We start from the raw sequence: 18,536 nt of genomic DNA, 5'->3' as shown, positions 1-18,536 counted from the left end.
TGTGTGTAATGGGAGGTTTGTTGGACAGTGCAGGAAGCCTGGCCAATGATACACAGGTTTTTGTGGCTGTCCCAGTGGGTTGGCACCTGGAGAGGTGCATGATGGGATTGGTGATAAAAACGGGAAGCGCATGAGGCAGGGTGTCTTTTGGCGGGAGCAAAGTCCCAGGAGGAGGTGGACGGCTGTCTCTCCTCCTGCAGAGTGAGGAAGGTGGTCCAGGCAGTCGGCCTAGGGACCAGGAGTGGAGCTGGGCTGCAGAGGATCCAGTTTGCTGACCAGTGCAGCTGTTGGGCACTTCGGGGAAAAACAGTATTGTGAGTACTGAAAGATCTGCCTAAGGGTTTGCCTAAGAGAGGGAACCACTCCAGAGAAGTCAGGGGATCAAGGAGCCAGCTCACTCAGTGTTACAGTAAAGGGGGTGCCAAGTAGTTAAACCCTGAAGATAGGGATAAAGAGGGCGCCAGGAAGAGCCCTGAAGTTGTTCAGCAGTGCAGTCTACCTCAGAGTACAGCTTACCTCAGGATAGACTTTTCCTCAGGAAGCTTAAGCAAAACCTTTCACAGCCAAGGGCAAAGTGAAGCAGTGGCCTAGCCGTGACTAGCTCAATTTCAGCGTTAACCAGCATTTATTCAAGTAGTCCCGGCCTATTGTGCATAGTTCAATTCAGTTGGAGTATCCCACTCATCCCTTCTCCTATCCAAGTTCCAAATAAAACCTAAAGATACTGGACTGATTCCTGTCTGTGAGGTAAAACACTTGGGAAAATGCCAGACTGCTCTACTGTTGCTAATGGTAATCCAGGAGAACCCGTAACCAGCAGCTCCCTTGGGAGTAGTGCTACACTTATTTTACTCACTGACCTGATAAAAATATAGACCCTTCATTTATTTTGTAAGTAGGAAAACTTAGAAAATCTGCAGGGGATCAAATAATTATTTTTCCCCACTGTTTGCAATAAAATCCATACCTGGAGTTCAGCTTTAGGAAATAAACTTGGCGTAACATGATCCCAAAAAGTGAACTTGGCCTTTAAAGCGGTGTTCCAGCCTCCCCCTCCAAAAATTAAGTCAGCAGCTACATATTCAGTAGCTGCTGACTTTTAATATCAGGACACTTACCTGTCCTGGAGTCCAGGGATGTCGGCACCGCAGCCGATGTTTCCACCGGCTGTCGGGTGCTGCCACCGCCATTGCCGGTGAGGGAACCCGGCAGTGAAGCCTTGCGGCTACACAGGCGGGTCCCTAATGCACATGCGCGAAGCGCGCTGCGCATTCGGATTTGCTCGGTGGCGAGGGAAGGAGGAGGGGGGCCAAACTTCCGCAGGACAGCGCGGCGACGCCCTCTCCTGGAAGTGGGGATGGGTACCTGTCAAAAACAGCAAATGAGCGGAAGTTCCACTTTTGGGTGGAACTCCGCTTTAAGTGACCACAGGCTGGAGCAATTAAGATGGCCGAAGATGCTGAACCTGGAGGAAAAAATGTTGTGGTGGTGGCGGATCGATGAGGAAGGATTTTTGGTAGGTATATAACAGTTCTTTTATTTTTGGGTTCTCCACTTCCTGCAAACCAGCGTACCTGTATGTTAGCTTGCAGAAGTGGTTGTACGGGGATATACGTACAGGCATCAACCCGGTACCGGCTTCGATCGGTTCTCTGATCATGTAACCCGGACGTCACTTCCAATTTAATCGGCTGCCAATGGCACCGATTTTAAAACAAAAAATGTCAGTATTCAAAAATGCAGATTTTGAAATACATTGAAGTGCAGTGGAGGGGTTTGGGGTCAATCCCTCCACAAAGAGTACCTGTCACTGCCTATTACTGTCACAAGGGATATTAAGGCTCCATGTACATGGGACGTTGTTAAAAGTCCCTTTGAATGCTGGAATTTTTAGGACGTTTGAAACGTCCGTTCAGTCGCGTTTGTACCCGCGTTTAGCGGGCGTTTAGCAGCGTTTGCGGGCGTTTGCGTTTAGAAGAGTTCCTAGAGGTCATAAAAATTATTCCCCTTTAAAATGGAAAAACGCGAACGCTAAACGCAGGTCATCGCGTTCGGACACGTTCAGACGCGTTCAGACGCGTTCGGACGCGTTTGTGCGTTTGAAACGCCGGGAAACACACGTTCGAACGCAAATAATTGCGTTCTAAAAACAGTCCCTGAACGCAACTGCCTGCAAATGACTGTAAACGACCTGGTGTACATGGACAGATAAGATAATATGTAGATGGGTTCAGGTGCTTCTGAAAAAAACGCCCAACTGCTCCTAAACGGCCATTTCCAGCGTCCCGTGTACATGGAGCCTTACATTCCTTGTGACCGCAATAAAAGTGATCAGATTTTTTTATTTATTTTTTTTTAAAACAGCGTTACAATAAAAAAATAAAATAAATAGAAAAAAAATAATAATTTTAAAGCTCCCCTGTCTCCGGGGGAGCTCGCACACGAAAGAAATCGCATATGTAAGTCGTACCCGCAAATGAAAACAGTGTTCAAATCACAGGTGAGGTATTGCCAGAGCGAGAGCAATAATTCTAAAACCGTAACCTTTTGGGTATCAATTTACTCAGCGTGATATCTTTCACAATATACAAAAAAATTGGGCTAACTGTACTGTTTCATTTTCTTTTTAAATTCAGTAAAATATATTTCTCTTACGTCCTCCGACAGTCGCTGCCTCCTCGAAGTCATCACTGTTGGGTATTGACTTCCGCTCCGCAGGAGTAGCTAGGCATAAAGACTTAGTCAAAAGAACAAAGGCGTTTGCATATACACACCCCTGGGGGCTGTCCCATCTGGTCAATACCCCCCTGCAGTGACCACTCCCAACTCAGTTTCTTTCTGCCTAGTGTCAGGAGTAGTTAGGATTCCCTGTGCTGGGGCTACAGTCTCAGCCTAACTGATCTTTTATTTGATATTCTTTGAAAAATGTCAGTTTTTTTTTTCTTACTTTACTAGCTGTTTGTTTTGTCAGCTTTTAGTTTTTAATCGTGTCACGGCACTGCCGCGTACTCACCTGCGTCTGGGCGCCTGCGGCGTTCTCGCAACAGAGTCTCGGTGCTTGCCAGCCACAGAGACACCCCCTCCGGGTCTGCGGTGGCTCCTTCTCCTCCCCTCACCTCTGAGGACTGCAGCAGCACACTGTCATGGCAAGATGGCGGCCGCCATGCGGTTAGTGTTTTACACAGAGGGAGAGAGGAGAGTTGAAGTTCTGGTAAGATCAGGTTCTATGAAGCAAACCAAGATGGCGCTGGGTCTGTGACCTCCCTTTATAGCCCCTGGCAGCCCCACCTACTGGTGGGAGGTGGCGGGTCATGTGATCCTGGCTCCCTATATAAACCAAGCACACCTTCCAGTCAGTGCTTGGTTATTTTCCTTGCTCCTGTGTGTCTGCTAATTGCATTGTCTGTGTTCCTGATCCTTTCTCCCTCAGGTGGATACTCCTTGATTGCCTGCCAGACCTGACTCCAGAGTTGTCGACCTTACCTCCTCCTCTTCATTAAAGGCCCCCGTGCCACCACAGTCCCTACGGGGCCCTGTTCCCACTTCCAGGGACTCCTAAGGGTCGTGATTGTAAGGGAGTGCTGTTCCACTGCAACTGGGTTCCCTCTCCACTGCAAGACCCCAGGTGGGTTGTGACAAATCGGATCTTCGGATGAAGATGGATCTTGCGGAGCTGGGATTCGGACTGACCGCCCTGGTTCTCCAGGGCAGAGGGTCAGATGGACCCCCAGCCCGCCATCGAGCGTTCAGCCGTGGTTCGTCCTGCCACTATGAACGACCCATCCCTGTTCGCAGCAGGGATGCAGCCGTGAGGTGGCTACCTCACAGGACACATCTGCGATACTGCAGTGCAATGTCCCTGGCTAACGGCACTCCCTGTCAGATGAGGACAGCGGCTTTCCGTTCTGAGAGGCTCCCCACGCCATCTGGTACAGGTAAGTACTTCTGTGTGGGGTGGCAGTCCTGTGTTGCTGTGGTCCCCCATGTCTGTGCCTGTGTGACTCCCTGATGCGGTCCCTGCAGGGATCGCTTGTGCATGCACTCCGGTGCTGTATGGTTTTAGGGGTCCCCTTCCCTGTGTCACTTCGGTGCTTGTTGGGGGTGCAGACTGTGTGCGGCCGCAGCGGGGTATTCCCACGCAGTCCGCTATTTTAGGTATGGGCAGGCATGTTGCTTCACTATGGGCAATAATACATGCTGTTTTTTGGCGCCATCCGCTGCCATTTTGCGGAGTCATACAGCTTGTAGTTCAGCCCACTCTGACAGCACTTCCTTTTCCTCTGAAGCAGGACATCGGTGGTAACACTCTGCGGGGCTCTGCAGATTATCTCTCTCAATTACCTTCTGTATTGTCATTTCTGGCTCAGTTCTTTCTTCTCCTGTTTGGGGGTCTTTGTCACTGTAGCTGTAGCGGTGGGCTGCGCACTCCGCAGCGGTCTTAAGGGGCAGTACCAAATTTATTGCACTGTTGTTTTTCACTGGAGCAATGGATTTTCAGGACAGCAAATTCCCCCCAGCTCTGGTGGGGGACCCCAGTTCTCCTGTGGTCCCTCTGAGACCTGATTTGGCCGCTGTAGTGGCGACCTCTGTGTCCAATATGGAAATGCTGATGGCTGAACGTGCTGCAAAAAAGAGGCCCAGATTGTCTCTCTCCTCTGATTCAGATGGTGATATGGCTGCTGCAGCGAGCGTGCCCTTTTCAGGGTCCCGCTCATCCTTGGACCCGCTGGGGTCTGAGGGGGAGGCTGAGGTGGAGGGGGTTGATACCTCCTCCCCGGGGTCGCCTGAAGAGCGCGCGACCATAGATGAATTGATTGTTTCTGTAAAGGAAACACTACATTTGGAGGATGAGCCCAGTCCTCCGGGCATTGTGTCCTCGTTTGGGACACACAGGACCCGCAAGTCGGCGCAGGTCTTTCCCTGTCCCACTGAGTTTCATTACACTGTTAATGAACTGTGGCGCACTTTAAAACGTCCATTTCTGGTACCTAGTAGTCTGGTTCAAATTGCTTTATCCTTTTGCGCCGGCTACAGAATCACGATGGTGTGTGCCTCCGCAGGTGGATCACACTGTGGCAGTCTTAAATAAGGCTACTTTGGTTCCTTCAGAGGATATCTTGGTTTTTCAGGATCCCACGGACCGGCGGTTGGAGTCTCTAGCACGCCATTCCTATACGGTGGCGGGCTCGTTGCTCAAACCCATTTTCGCGTCCGTTTTGGTGGCTCAGGCGGTGGCTGATTGGACTAAGGTGCTTAGGAGCAACCTCGTGTCTGATGCTGTTCCACCTGCCCGACTGGATATGGTGGATCAAATTCACCAAGGAATCATGTATTTGTGTGATGCGGCCTTAAATGAGGCCCCTTTGGCAGCACGCCTGTCTAGTGTCTCGGTACTTAACCGTCGACTAATCTGGCTGAAGAGCTGGTCGGCTGACCAGTCCTCACAGAAAACAGTTGCTGATTTTCCCTATGCTGGTTCTCGCCTTTTTGGCGAGGCATTGGATACCCTGGTAAAAGGCGTCACAGGGGGCAAGAGCACTATGCTGCCCCAGAACCCGAAGAACAAGTCCTTTAGTGGCAAGCGGGGTTCGGCGTCTCGATCCCGATCTGTTCGCATCTCTTCTAAATCACAAGGTGGAAAGGTTTGTGGCAAGAATGCGCGATCCTCTGGCAGGCGCCCCGGATGCGTTGGTAGCACCTTGGCATCAGTATCGTCTGATGTATGCCTTTCCTCCGATTCACTTGCTGTCCAGGTTCCTCCGCAGGTTGGCCTCGGAACCGCACCTGGTGATTCTGGTGGCGCCGGACTGGCCACGCTGGTCCTGGTATGCCGACGTTGTTCATCTGGCAGTGGCGCCTCCGTGGCGGCTGCCAATGCGGGAAGATCTCCTGTCTCAAGGTCCGATCTTCCATCCTGCTTTACAGTCGCTGGCTTTAACGGCCTGGCTGTTGAGACCCAGGTCCTGAGGGACAGGGGTCTCTCCCCTGAGGTCATCCCTACCCTTGTCAAGGCTAGGAAGACTTCCTCTGGTAAAATCTATTACCGTACCTGGAAGGCCTAATTCGCCTGGTGTGAGTCCAGGGGGTTCTCCCCTCGCTCGTACTCGGTGTCGAGGGTGTTGGCCTTCCTCCAGTCTGGGGTGGACCAGCGCCTGGCGCTGGCCACGATAAAGGGCCAGGTGTCCGCACTGGCTATTCTTTTCCAACGCCCTGTGGCGTCTCATTCCCTGGTTCGCACATTCATTCAAGGTGTGCAACATTTGGCTCCCCCCAGGAAGGAGCCCTTACCTCCATGGGACCTGAACTTAGTTCTGTCCGTGTTACAGCATGCTCCCTTTGAAAACATACGGGAGATGTCGTTACCTCTGCTGTCTAAGAAGGTTGCCTTTTTGGTGGCGATCACTTCGGCTCGCAGGGTATCGGAACTGGTGGCGTTATCTTGCCGTTCTCCGTACTTGGTGATTCACTAGTATAAGGGGGTTTTGTGTCCGCATCCCTCCTTCCTTCCTAAGGTGATCTCGGAGTTCCCCATTAATGAGGACATTGTCCTGCCTTCGCTTTGTACGAAGCCTAAGCATCCTAAGGAGGTGGCTCTGCATTCCCTGGATGTTGTCAGGGCGATCAGGGTTTACCTGTCTACGGAATCCTTTTGGAAGACGGATTCCCTCTTTGTCCTTCCTGGGGGACCTCGGAAGGGCATGGCTGCGTCTGCAGCGACTATTGCCAAATGGATCAGACAGACCATTGAACAGGCTTATGCTTTGAAGAAACGGGTTCCACCCTCCCCTGTTAAGGCGCACTCTACCAGATCTGTGAGTGCGTCCTGGGCCTATTGGCATCGGGCCTCGGTGGCCCAGGTGTGCAAGGCTGCGACTTGGTCGTCGGTGGACACTTTTTCCAAATTCTACAAAGTAGATGTTCTGGCATCAGCGGATGCCTCCTTTGGCCGCAAGGTTCTCAGTGCGGCAGTGCCATGAAGGACCCTTGTTTTTTCTGGGTCCCTGGCTGTTGGTGTTTGCTTTCCTGGGCTGTTGCTTCTGTTGAGCATTGTTTACTGTTGCCCAGCAGGTTCTCTTACTGTGCATGTAACATTCCTTTCTCTGATGTGGGTACTGCGTTGCCTTTTCTACGGTTGCGTCTCCCACCCCTCATGTCTATACTGCTTTGGGACATCCCAACAGGAGGCGGCGACTGTCGGAGGACGTAAGAGAAAACGTAATTTTTGTAAAATCTTACCTGTAAAATTCCTTTCTCTGAGTCCTCCGACAGTCGCTGCCCCCGCCCCTCTTTTGGGGTTGTGTTCTTATTACCTACTGCTATGCTACCAAACTGAGTTGGGAGTGGTCACTGCAGGGGGGTATTGACCAGATGGGACAGCCCCCATGGGTGTGTATATGCAAACACCTTTGTTCTTTTGACTAAGTCTTTATGCCTAGCTACTTCTGCGGAGCGGAAGTCAATACCCAACAGTGATGACTTAGAGGAGGTGGCGACTGTCGGAGGACTCAGAGAAAGGAATTTTACAGGTAAGATTTTACAAAAATTCATTTTTTTCCCAAAAAATTGCATTTGAAAGACTGCTGCACAAATATCGCTTGACAAAAAATATTGCAACGACCGCCATTTATTCTCCAGAGTCTTTGCTAAAAAAATGTTTGGGGTTTCTAGCAAAAAATAATTAGACCTTAGATGTACAGACCTTAGACATACAGACCTGTATAAACATGCACAGTTCATTTGGAAAGTATTCAGAGCGCTTCACTTTTTCCACATTTTTTTATGTTACAGCCTTATTCCAAAATAGATTAAATTCATTATTTTGCTCAAAATTCTACAAACAATCCCCCATAATGACAACGTGAAAGAAGTTTGTTTGAAATCTTTGCAAATTTTTTAAAAATAAAAACAAAAAGGAAAAAATCCCATGTAGGGATGTTTCTTCAACTTGATTGGAGTCCACCTGTGGTAAATTCAGTTGATTACACATGATTTGGAAAGGCACACATCTGTCTATATAAGGTCCCACAGTTAATTGTGCATGTCAGAGCTCAAACTAAGCCGTGAAGTCCAGGGAATTGTCTGTAGAAGAACAAACAAATTGTCTTCCAGAAGAACAACCATCTCTGCAGCACTCCACCAATCAGGCCTGTAAGGTAGAGTGGCAAGTCGAGAGCCTCTACTCAGTAAAAGGCACATGACAGCCTGTCTGGAGTTTGTCAAAAGGCACCTAAAGGACTCTCAGACCATGAGGAACAAAATTCTCTAGTCTGATGAAACAAAGATTGAACTCTTTGGCCTGAATGGCAAGCGTCATGTCTGGAGGAAACCTGGCACCGCTCATCACCTGGCCAATACCAACCCTACAGTGAAGCATGGTGGTGACAGCATCATGCTGTGGGGATGTTTTTCAGCAGCAGGAACTGGGAGACTAGTCCGGATTGAGGGAAAGATGAATGCAGCAATGTACAGAGACATCCTGGATGAAAACCTGCTCCAGAGTACTCTTGACCTGAGACTGGGGCAAGGTACATCTACCAACAGGACAACGACCCTAAGCACACAGCCAAGATAACAAAGGAGTGGCTACAGGACAACTCTGTGAATGTCTTTGAGTGGCCCAGCCAGACCCCAGGCTTGAACCTGATTGAACATCTCTGGAGAAATCTGAAAATGGCTGTGCACCGAAGCTCCCCATACAACCAGATTGAACTTGAGAGGTCCTGCAAAGAAGAATGGGAGAAAGTGCCCAAAAATAGGTGTGCTGAGCTTGTAGCATCATACTCAGAAAGACTTGAGGCTGTAATTGGTGCCAAAGGTGCTTCAACAAAGTATTCAGCAAAGGCTGTGAAAACGTATGTATGTGGGATTTTTTTTTTTTTTTTATTGGAAGAAATTTGTTTGAAATCTTTGCAAATTTATTAAATGTCATTATGGGGTATTTGTAGAATTCTGAGGATAATAATGAATTTAATCCATTTTGGAATAAGGCTGTAACATACCAAAATGTGGAAAAAGTGAAGCGCTGTGAATACTTTCCGGATGCACTGTAAATAAAACAATGTATAATAATGGAAAGATCTTTGGGCTGTTGTATCTTTGAACTGCCATTAAAGCCCCGTACACACGCACAGATTGTTGGCCGTCAATTGTCGGCCAACGTCCAATCTGCCGATTGTAGGCTTGTTAGTATGATGCTGTAACGCTCTAGCGTTTGTTTAGAAAGTTGGATTTGCAGCTGCAGAATCTCCACTCAGTAGTCATGTAGAGATGTGTTGAATCACCATGTCCAACTCTCCAGACTCATCATTGTGGCCAGCCTGCTTCAGCATACAATATACAAACACTCAATAAGATGTTCCTGGAGTGATAGGTTGTATATGATAGTATAGAGGTGATGTGCTGAAAGGACAGGCGTGAGTTGTGATAGCAATGATGAGTACTCAATAGTAATGTTCAGGAGAGTAGAAGATGATGGTAGATAGGTTAGCAATCATGTGCAATAACAGGTGGTATGGGACAGCAGATGGAGTGTACAAGAGAGGCTAACTTAGTGCAAGGATGTAGATGGTAGTAGACTCAAGAGCTAGCAATCTATGTAACAGTGCAGATGATAGAAATAGTAATGCATAGATAGTAACAGTCCTTAGTATGCAGAAGTAGATAGTGTAAGTTTGATAGGAAGAAATCCCCTGTGGGGTACTTATCAATAGTTAGATTAGTAAGCTGAAGGGTCCGGTAATGAGTGAATGATCGGGTAGCGAGATACGGGATCAATAGCGAGGTTCCGGTCTATCCAGGTATGGCAATAGCTGGAGGCTCCGGCAGCGTAAGACAAGGCTGTATACCATGCGGTTTAAACAAACAATTTGTGAGAGAGAAGCCAGCGATTGAAATAGCCGCTCAGAGTGGCGCTTAGTGATGACGTCATGCGGCTTAAAGGTATATGCGTTCCACCTAGCTGAAAAGGTGGGACGCAATATGAAGAAGGAAATGACCTATAAGGGTACCGAAGGTACCAGAATCTTACAGATGCTTCCGACAACCAACTGCAAATTTTCGGCCGAAAATAATCTGGTGTGCATGCTATAAAATAAAACGGCCGATTGTTCCTCAGTCAGTACAGATTTCGGCAGACAAAAATCATATGAGCAAGACTGGGCATGCTCAGAGAAGAAAAAAACACACTGAAAGTCAACCAGAACATGACATCACTTCTGAAGTTGGTTTTTGTTGGCCAACAAAAGTCCAGTGCAAGTCTAGAGAACATTTCAATCAACAAACAACAATGAACAAAAGTTGGCCGATCAGTTGGCCAATAATCTGTGCGTGTGTACGGGGCTTTAGTCTCTGACTAGCTACAGTCCATTTCATGAGAAGTTGTAGAGCATACAAGGGTTGGAGGTATTAGAGAAGCTTCCCATGAACCATTGTTTGGAGCCACCTATGTACATTTCCACACATCTGAAGGTGCATAAGAAAGTATGTGGGATATCGTTCTTCACCCAGTGCAGTCCATACCATATAAGAAGGATTTATAGACTCTAGTGCTACAAATGGTAACCTTAAGATGTATTTCCAATGAAATTGTGCTTTCAGTACTAGTGGTTAATGTTAAGCTGGCCATAGATGGATAGATTTTAGAATGAAAATTCTTAGGCAAAGTCTTAGTAAAATTAATCAGTAAGTTCTCAAAACATTCAAATGTCATTAGAAAGATATAGTTTGCTTCTAACATTTGATTTTGGTATTAATGTACTTTACCAAATGGAAATCAATTAATTCGAGAAAAAATTTACATCCTGTTCCTTCGAATTATCTTGTCACTGCGGTTGAAAACTAATGTTGATTTGACCCACTAATGGATTCGAAAAATGAACTTTCTTGAATTCTTTTCCTAAGAATTTAAATGTGAAATTCTACTCCTCTATGGCCAACTTTAGTAATTCTATAAATGCATAGCATAGTTTATGCCTTTTTATTTCTTCTAGGTGGGGTCTTGGGGTTAAAAAGAAGAGATTACTGGCACTGGATAGAGGATCTTCCTCAGCAGGATACCTGTGGCAGGTGTGAACCAAAACTCGGCATGGTTGGTAAAAATTGGCGGAGGGTAGTGCAGTGTGAAAACAAAGCTTGCCATTCACTTATGCTATGTCTGATGGGTATCAGAGTTGGCATTTGACCATTGGTTGTATTGTACCAAATACAGATAAAACATATAGCCATACAGCCCATACACCAACATTTCTTTTTTTGATGTAGAATATAAAACAATATAGTGTATGTATGTGTGTGTGTGTGTGTGTGTGTGTGTGTGTGTGTGTGTGTAATATACTAAAAAGTATTGGGACACCTGCCTTTACACGCGCAAACACACATGAACTTTAATGGCATCCCAGTCTTAGTCTGTAGGGTTCAATATTGAGTCGGCCCTCCCTTTGCCGCTATAACAGCTTCAACTGTTCTGGGAAGGCTGTACACAAGGTTTAGGAGTGTGTCTATGGGAATGTTTAACCATTCTTCCAAAAGCGCATTTGTGAAGTCAGGCACTGATTTTGGAGAGAAGGCCTGACTCGCAGTCTCCTCTCTAATTCATTCCAAAGGTGTTCTATCGGGTTGAGGTCAGGACTCTGTGCGGTCCAGTCAAGTTCCTCCACTCTAAACTCGCTCAGCCATGTCTTTATGGACCTTGCTTTCTGCACTGGTGTGCAGTCATGTTGGAATAGAAAGGAGTCATCCTCAAACTGTTCCCATAATGTTGGGAGCATTAAATTGTTGAAAATGTCTTTATATGCTGAAGCCTTAAGAGATCCCTTCACTGGAGCTAAGAGGCCAAGCCCAACCCATGAAAAACAACCCCCACACCATAATCCCCCCCCCCCTTTCCACCAAATGATTTGAACCAGTGCGCATAGCAAGGTCCATAAAGACATGGATGAGCTAGTTTGGGGTGGAGGAACTTGATTGGCCTGCACAGAGTCCTGACCTGATAGAACACCTTTGGGATGAATTAGAGCGGAGACTGAGAGCCAGACCTTCTCGCCCACATCAGTGAATGACCTAACAAATACGCTTCTGGAAGAATGGTCAAACCTTCCCATAGACACACTCCTAAACCTTGTGGACAGCCATCCCAGAAGAGTTGAAGCTGTTATAGCTGCAAAGGGTGGGCCAACTCAATATTAAACCCTACGGACTAAGACGCCATTAAAGTTCATGTGCGTGTAAAGGCAGGCGTCCTAATACTTTTAGTAATATAGTGTTTATAGATAGCTAGATTTTAATAAATGCGCTGTACCATTAGGTGGTCAGATTTGAAGGAAGATTTCCATCAACCAGTGCTCACAATGTTTTGCTTTTATCCTCTGTAAAGGAATTCCTCTTAGTTGGTTAGAATTGAAGCGGAGTTGCACCCAAAAGTGGAACTTCTGCTTTAAGGCCTCCTGACATGCCACATTTGGCATGTCATTATTTTTTAGGAGGGGTGGGTACCTAGATTTGACAGGTACAGCTCCCACTCGGGCCACCTAGGCGGCTTAAGCTGAAGTTTTCCTCTCCCCCCCCCCCCCCCCTCCCTGCAGTCTTCTGGGACACGTCACAGGTCCCAGAAGATGGCCCGTCCACTCAGGACGCGCAGCTCGTCTCACGCATGTGCAGTGAAGCTGCAAGCTGTCACAGCTGAGTGCCCACGCTAGAGATGCCGGCACCGCGGGGAGAAGAGGGAGAGCACCGAGGCCCCTGCCGGCCGCATTGCTTGATCCTGGGACAGGTGAGTGTGCGTTTATTATTATTGTAGCTGCTGACTTTTAATAAACACAAAAATGAGTGGAACTCCGCTTTAATAACCAGCTCACTACTTTGGGTTGCTGTAAATTTTTGACCTATATACACACTCCAACACTTGCCCTCTCTGTAGCCTTAAAGCGGTTGTATCCCGCTTTTTGACACTTTTACCTACAGGTAAGCCTATAATAAGGCTTACCTGTAGGTACAAATAATATCTCCTAAACCGGCACGGTTTAGGAGATATTTACAGTGCATGCAGCCGCTCGCGTGAGCGGCGCATGCGCTCTGAAGGTCCGGGGGGACCTTCAATTAAGTTGCCGGGAGCTTGCCGGAAAAATCACTCCCGCGCGCATGCGCGGGAGTGACGTCATCGTGGGTCCGGCCAATCAGCGCGCTGGAGCTGTCTCTTCCGGCCAATCAGCGCGCCGGAGCCGCCGAACCCGGAAGAGACGACGAGGGATCATGGCAGCGCCCGCATCGATGTCCGGGGGTCCGTGTCGGGGCTTCGTTTTAAGGTAAGTTAAACATAATGGGCTAGTATGCGATGCATACTAGCTCATTATGCCTTTTGTCTTGCAGGTTTTTTTTCTTATTTTTTTTTTTTTTTTATAGGGTTTACAACCGCTTTAACACTAACTTCCCCTGTAATCCTAACACTATATATTTTCCTGTAACACCAACTCTAATACAACCCCCCCTACCCCCATATAATCCAACACTAATGCTCAAATTAACCTTCTCTATAGCATTTTCGATATTCAGAATGCATGGTATAGACTTTTTTTGGGTTAACCTGTCCCCTTTAGGAGATTGATATTCTTTTTTAGGAGACATTAATTTTATTACATTCCTGTCTGATAGGCTGTCCCACCTCTCTGTCATGATACAACATACCCTTGCCTGTACGAAGGTTTTAACTGCACAGGGAAGAGGAAGGTATTTTCTGCGACTGGCTCTCAACAGGAAGTTCATAGCGGCCGCGGTCCAGCACTTACAGCACACACAGAGACTGCTGGAGGTAGGTTCTAGTATAGATTGTAACATTTGTAACATGGCTGTACAGTAACACATGGAGGAGAAAAGATTGACATATATCCCTTTCTTTCCCATTTGTAACCATATTCTGTGTACAGGTCCTGTGAAAGGGGATGGAATGTGCTCCAGCTGTAATGGTTGTGGTGTGCTTTATATGAGCAGATATACAGTCAGGTCCATAAATATTGGAACATCGACACAATTCTAATCTTTTTGGCTCTATACACCACCACAATGGATTTGAAATAAAACAAACAAGACGTGCTTTAACTGCAGACTTTCAGCTTTAATTTGAGGGTATTTACATCCAAATGAATGGTGTAGGAATTGCAGCAGTTTGTATCTGTGCCTCCCACTTTTTAAGGGACCAAAAGTAATGGGACAGATTAACAATCAAAAATCAAACTTTCACTTTTTAATACTTGGTTGCAAATCCATTGCAATTACAGCCTGAAGTCTGGAAGGCATAGACATCACCAGACGCTGGGTTTCATCCCTGGTGATGCTCTGCCAGGCCTCTACTGCAACTGTCTTCAGTTCCTGCTTGTTCTTGGGGCATTTTCCCTTCAGTTTTGTCTTCAGCAAGTGAAATGCATGCTCAATCAGATTCAGGTCAGGTGATTGACTTGGCCATTGCATAACATTCCACTTCTTTCCCTTAAAAAAACTATTTGGTTGCTTTCGCAGTATGCTTCGGGTCATTGTCCATCTGCACTGTGAAGCGCCCTCCAATGAGTTCTGAAGCATTTGGCTGAATATGAGCAGATAATATTCCCGAAACACTTCAGAATTCATCCTACTGCTTTTGTCAGCAGTCACATCATTAATAAATACAAGAGAACCAGTTCCATTGGCAGCCATACATGCCAACGCCACGACACTACCACCACCATGCTTCACTGATGAGGTGGTATGCTTTGGATCATGAGCATTTCCTTTCCTTCTCCATACTCTTCTCTTCCCATCACTCTGGTACAAGTTGATCTTGGTCTCATCTGTCCATAGGATGTTTTTCCAGAACTGTGAAGGCTTTTTTAGATGTTGTTTGGCAAACTCTAATCTGGCCTTCCTGTTTTTGAGGCTCGCCAATGGTTTACATCTTGTGGTGAACCCTCTGTATTCACTCTGGTGAAGTCTTCTCTTGATTGTTGACTTTGACACACATACACCTACCTCCTGGAGAGTGTTCTTGATCTGGCCAACTGTTGTGAAGGGTGTTTTCTTCACCAGGGAAAGAATTCTTCGGTCATCCACCACAGTTGTTTTCCGTGGTCTTCTGGATCTTTTGGTGTTGCTGAGCTCACCAGTGCGTTCTTTCTTTTAAGGATGTTCCAAACAGTTGATTTGGCCACACCTAAGGCTCCGTTCACATGTAGGCATTTTGGGGCGTTTTTGGGAAGTTTTTCTGCTCTAGGATCAGCTCTCAAAACGCTCAACAAGACAAATCCTATTCATTTCAATGGCACCTGTTCACATCTGAGCGTTTTGACGCTGTGAGCTAAACGCCCAACGCTCAAAAAAGTACATGAGCTTCTTTTTGGGCAGATTACAGGCGTTTTCTATTGGTCTCTATTCAATCTAAAAACGCCTGCACAAAAATCGCGGGAAAAATCGTGGTAAAATCGCCGTAAAAAACGCGCGAAAACGCTACGCTCAGGTGTGAATGTAGCCTAATGTTTTTGCTATCTCTCTGATGGGTTTGTTTTGTTTTTTCAGCCTAATAATGGCTTGCTTCACTGATAGTGACAGCTCTTTGGATCTGATTGAGAGTTGACAGCAACAGATTCCAAATGCAAATAGACTTGAAATGAACTCTGGACCTTTTATCTGCTCATTGTAAATGGGATAATGAGGGAATAACACACACCTGGCCATGGAAAAGCTGAGCAGCCAATTGTCCCATTACTTTTGGTCCCTTAAAAATTGGGAGGCACATATACAAACTGTTGTAATTACTTCACCTTTCACCTGATTTGGATGTAAATACCCTCAAATTAAAGATGAAAGTCTGCAGTTAACCACTTAAGCCCCGGAGGATTTGGCTGCTAAAGGACCAGGGTTTTTTTTGCGATTTTTTTTTTTTACTGCGTGACTTTAACGGACAATTGCGCGGTCGTGCGACGCTGTACCTAAACGAATTTGACGTCCTTTTTTTCCCACAAACAGAGCTTTCTTTTGGTGGTATTTGATCACCTGTGCGATTTTTTGATCACGCGCTATAAACAAAAAAAGAGCGTAAATTTTGCAAAAATAACAATATTTTTCACATTTTTTTTATATGAAATTCCCCAAAAAAAAAGTAAAAATCAAAATTTTTTAACATTTTTCGGCCAATTTGTTTTATGCTACCTATGTTTGGTAAAAAAAATCGCCAAAAGCATATTTTGATTGGTTTGCGCAAAAGTTATCGCGTTTACTAACAAAGAGAGAGATTTTTGTCATTTTTGGTGTTTTTTTTTTTAACGCGTAATGGCGGCGATCTGCGATTTTTTTTTTTTTTCGGTACTGCGACATTGCGGCGGACAGATCGGACCCTTGACTGACATTTTTGACACTTTTGGGGTTACCAGTGACATTACTGCAGTAATCAGTGCTATACATATGCACTGTTACTGCAAAAATGACACTGGCAGGGAAGGGGTTAACTTTATTGGACAGGGAGGGGTTAAGTGTGTCCTAGGGGCGTGCTTTCTACTGTGTAGGGACATTCCTATTGGTGTAAAAGCAAAGATCAACCGTTCTACATAGTAGAACGGACAGATCTTTACTTTTACACAGGGAGAACTGACAGGCAGCTTGTTTACACAAGCTGCTCTGTCTTTCTCCCTTCACAGGAGCGATCGCAGTGTGACTGGCGGACATCGAGTCCGCCGGTCACACGCACTGACTTGCCTGTGAACGAGCCGCGGCGGGCGAGCGCCTCGGCGGGCGCGCGCCCGCCCGCGATAGGCTCGCAAGTCAGTGACAGGCGAGTGACGTACCGATACGTCACTCTGCCTGGCCGGGGCTGACCGCCGCAGTATATAGTCGTGCGGCGGTCGGCAACCGGTTAAAGCACATCTTGTTTCATTTCAAATCCATTGTGGTGGTGTATAGAGCCAAAAAGATTAGCAATGTGTCGATGTCCCAATATTTATGGACCTGACTGTACATACAAGACATGAATTAACCACTTCCCGCAAAATCGCATACCTGTAGGTCATTTTGAGGAAGTGGTCATACCGGGGTGATACCTGCAGCTAGAGGCATCACCCTGGTACCATTTTTTAGAGAGGATAGTCTGCTTTCATGTGATAGCAACTGATATGGCTAATGAGACGCTTGGTCCTTATCATAAGCAGTGGGAGGGAACGTTCCCCTACCGCCTTCCGCCGCTCTGCCCGGGTCCCACCGGGAGACCCAAGGGACCAGCTGGCATGTCCACCGCCTAGCCAGAGAACGGAGGAAGGGGAGAAGCTATATGATGGCACCTGCGATCATCCATTCATGAGCTGTACACTCTTTGGTTACGCCTGATGTGATCTATACGAAGCACTGGGTTACAGTGCTGGCTTTGTAAGTGTGTTTTTATTCAGTAAAGGAGTTTAATAGCAGAGAGCACTATGTATGTGTTTTACTTTTCCATATGCCAATACGTTGAGTTGTCTTGGATCGGTACCCAGTGAGAGACCATTTTGTCCTGTTCAACGTTGCTTTTATCCGGATTTCTTGTATTTTGGTGGGTGTGGGTGTGTGCATTCCTATATTGACTATCCTGGAGGGGAAAGTGTGGCTGACCCATCTGTTAGTTCAGGGGTCGACCGATGAGGTGAGCGGTTAGAGATACCTGTGGTGGAGTTTCCTTTGGCACTGTGTCAACAACAAGTTGTCTACATACCAGCACAGCTCATCACACGTTGGGATCATTGTGTGTTCTTTTCCACTATTCTCTATACTTTATTACAGTCACATTGTATGTTTTCAGCTCTGCACTGATTTTGTACTAGAGACCTGAACAAAGCCGGTGTTCTGCCGAAAACTCAAACTCACTAAAATCTCCAACCACATCACTTCCGGTGACTGTACAGCAGGAATAATTGGAGATTTCGACCAGTTGCTGTTTTCACAGACCACCGGCAGCCTTTATACTCCGGTACACGCTATAATGAATGGACATTGTTAGTAACGGCCGCTACTAACCAACAACATGGCAGCCTCCGCAGTGGTGACAACTTTTTTTTCCTCCTTACCCGGTGTCCTGTGAGAATACCGCTACCCATCAGAAAATGTAACCGAAGTGATGTTCTTCTGCGCATGTGTCATGCGTTCCAACATGGCGCCTATGCGTTCCAATAGGTTTCCCAATCAGACAGAACACGAAGGCGGCAGTGGACATCTTCTTACACCCAAGCAAGGCATCAATTTCACACTTCTTTTAGCAGTAAACTCCCCCGATATACTGAACTAAAGTATTACATGTTTATTATTATATTATTATTATTAGTATTCTAGTACATACAGCGACCAGCCTGCAGGCAGAAGGTGGCGATAGCCATCTTGGTACACCCCGCACTGCGCTAAACTGATTATATAGTGAAATAAACTATTTCACTTGGTTACAGTGAAATAGTCTATTTTTTAGTATATAGGGTGAGGTTACTGCTAAAATAAGTGTGAAATTGAACACTTGCGTGGGTGTATGAAGATGTCCGCTGCCGCCTTCATATTCTGTCAGATTA

The 18,536-nt window shown here is 46.5% G+C and overlaps 1 protein-coding gene across 2 annotated transcripts in view; it reads left to right on the top strand.

The window, feature by feature from the left end:
* LOC309567309 (uncharacterized protein) overlaps positions 1 to 18,536 on the top strand; it is a 154,980-nt gene that overhangs the window by 18,847 nt on the left and 117,597 nt on the right. For both annotated transcript variants that reach the window (XR_014225933.1, XM_082272721.1), the window contains exons 3-4: positions 10,989 to 11,064; positions 13,645 to 13,801. Coding sequence is in view for 1 of the 2 variants with exons in the window: in XM_082272721.1 (XP_082128847.1) it covers positions 10,989 to 11,064; positions 13,645 to 13,801 (233 nt within the window). In the remaining variant the exon portion in view is untranslated. The remainder of the gene's footprint in view (positions 1 to 10,988; positions 11,065 to 13,644; positions 13,802 to 18,536) is intronic.

The sequence above is a fragment of the Pelophylax lessonae genome, assembly GCF_965119305.1.
Source record: "Pelophylax lessonae genome assembly, chromosome: 11".
In the NCBI taxonomy this organism is placed as follows: Eukaryota; Metazoa; Chordata; class Amphibia; order Anura; family Ranidae; genus Pelophylax; species Pelophylax lessonae.
The sequence above is the reverse complement of the archived record's forward strand: the minus strand, read 5'-3'. Positions and strand labels throughout refer to the sequence as shown.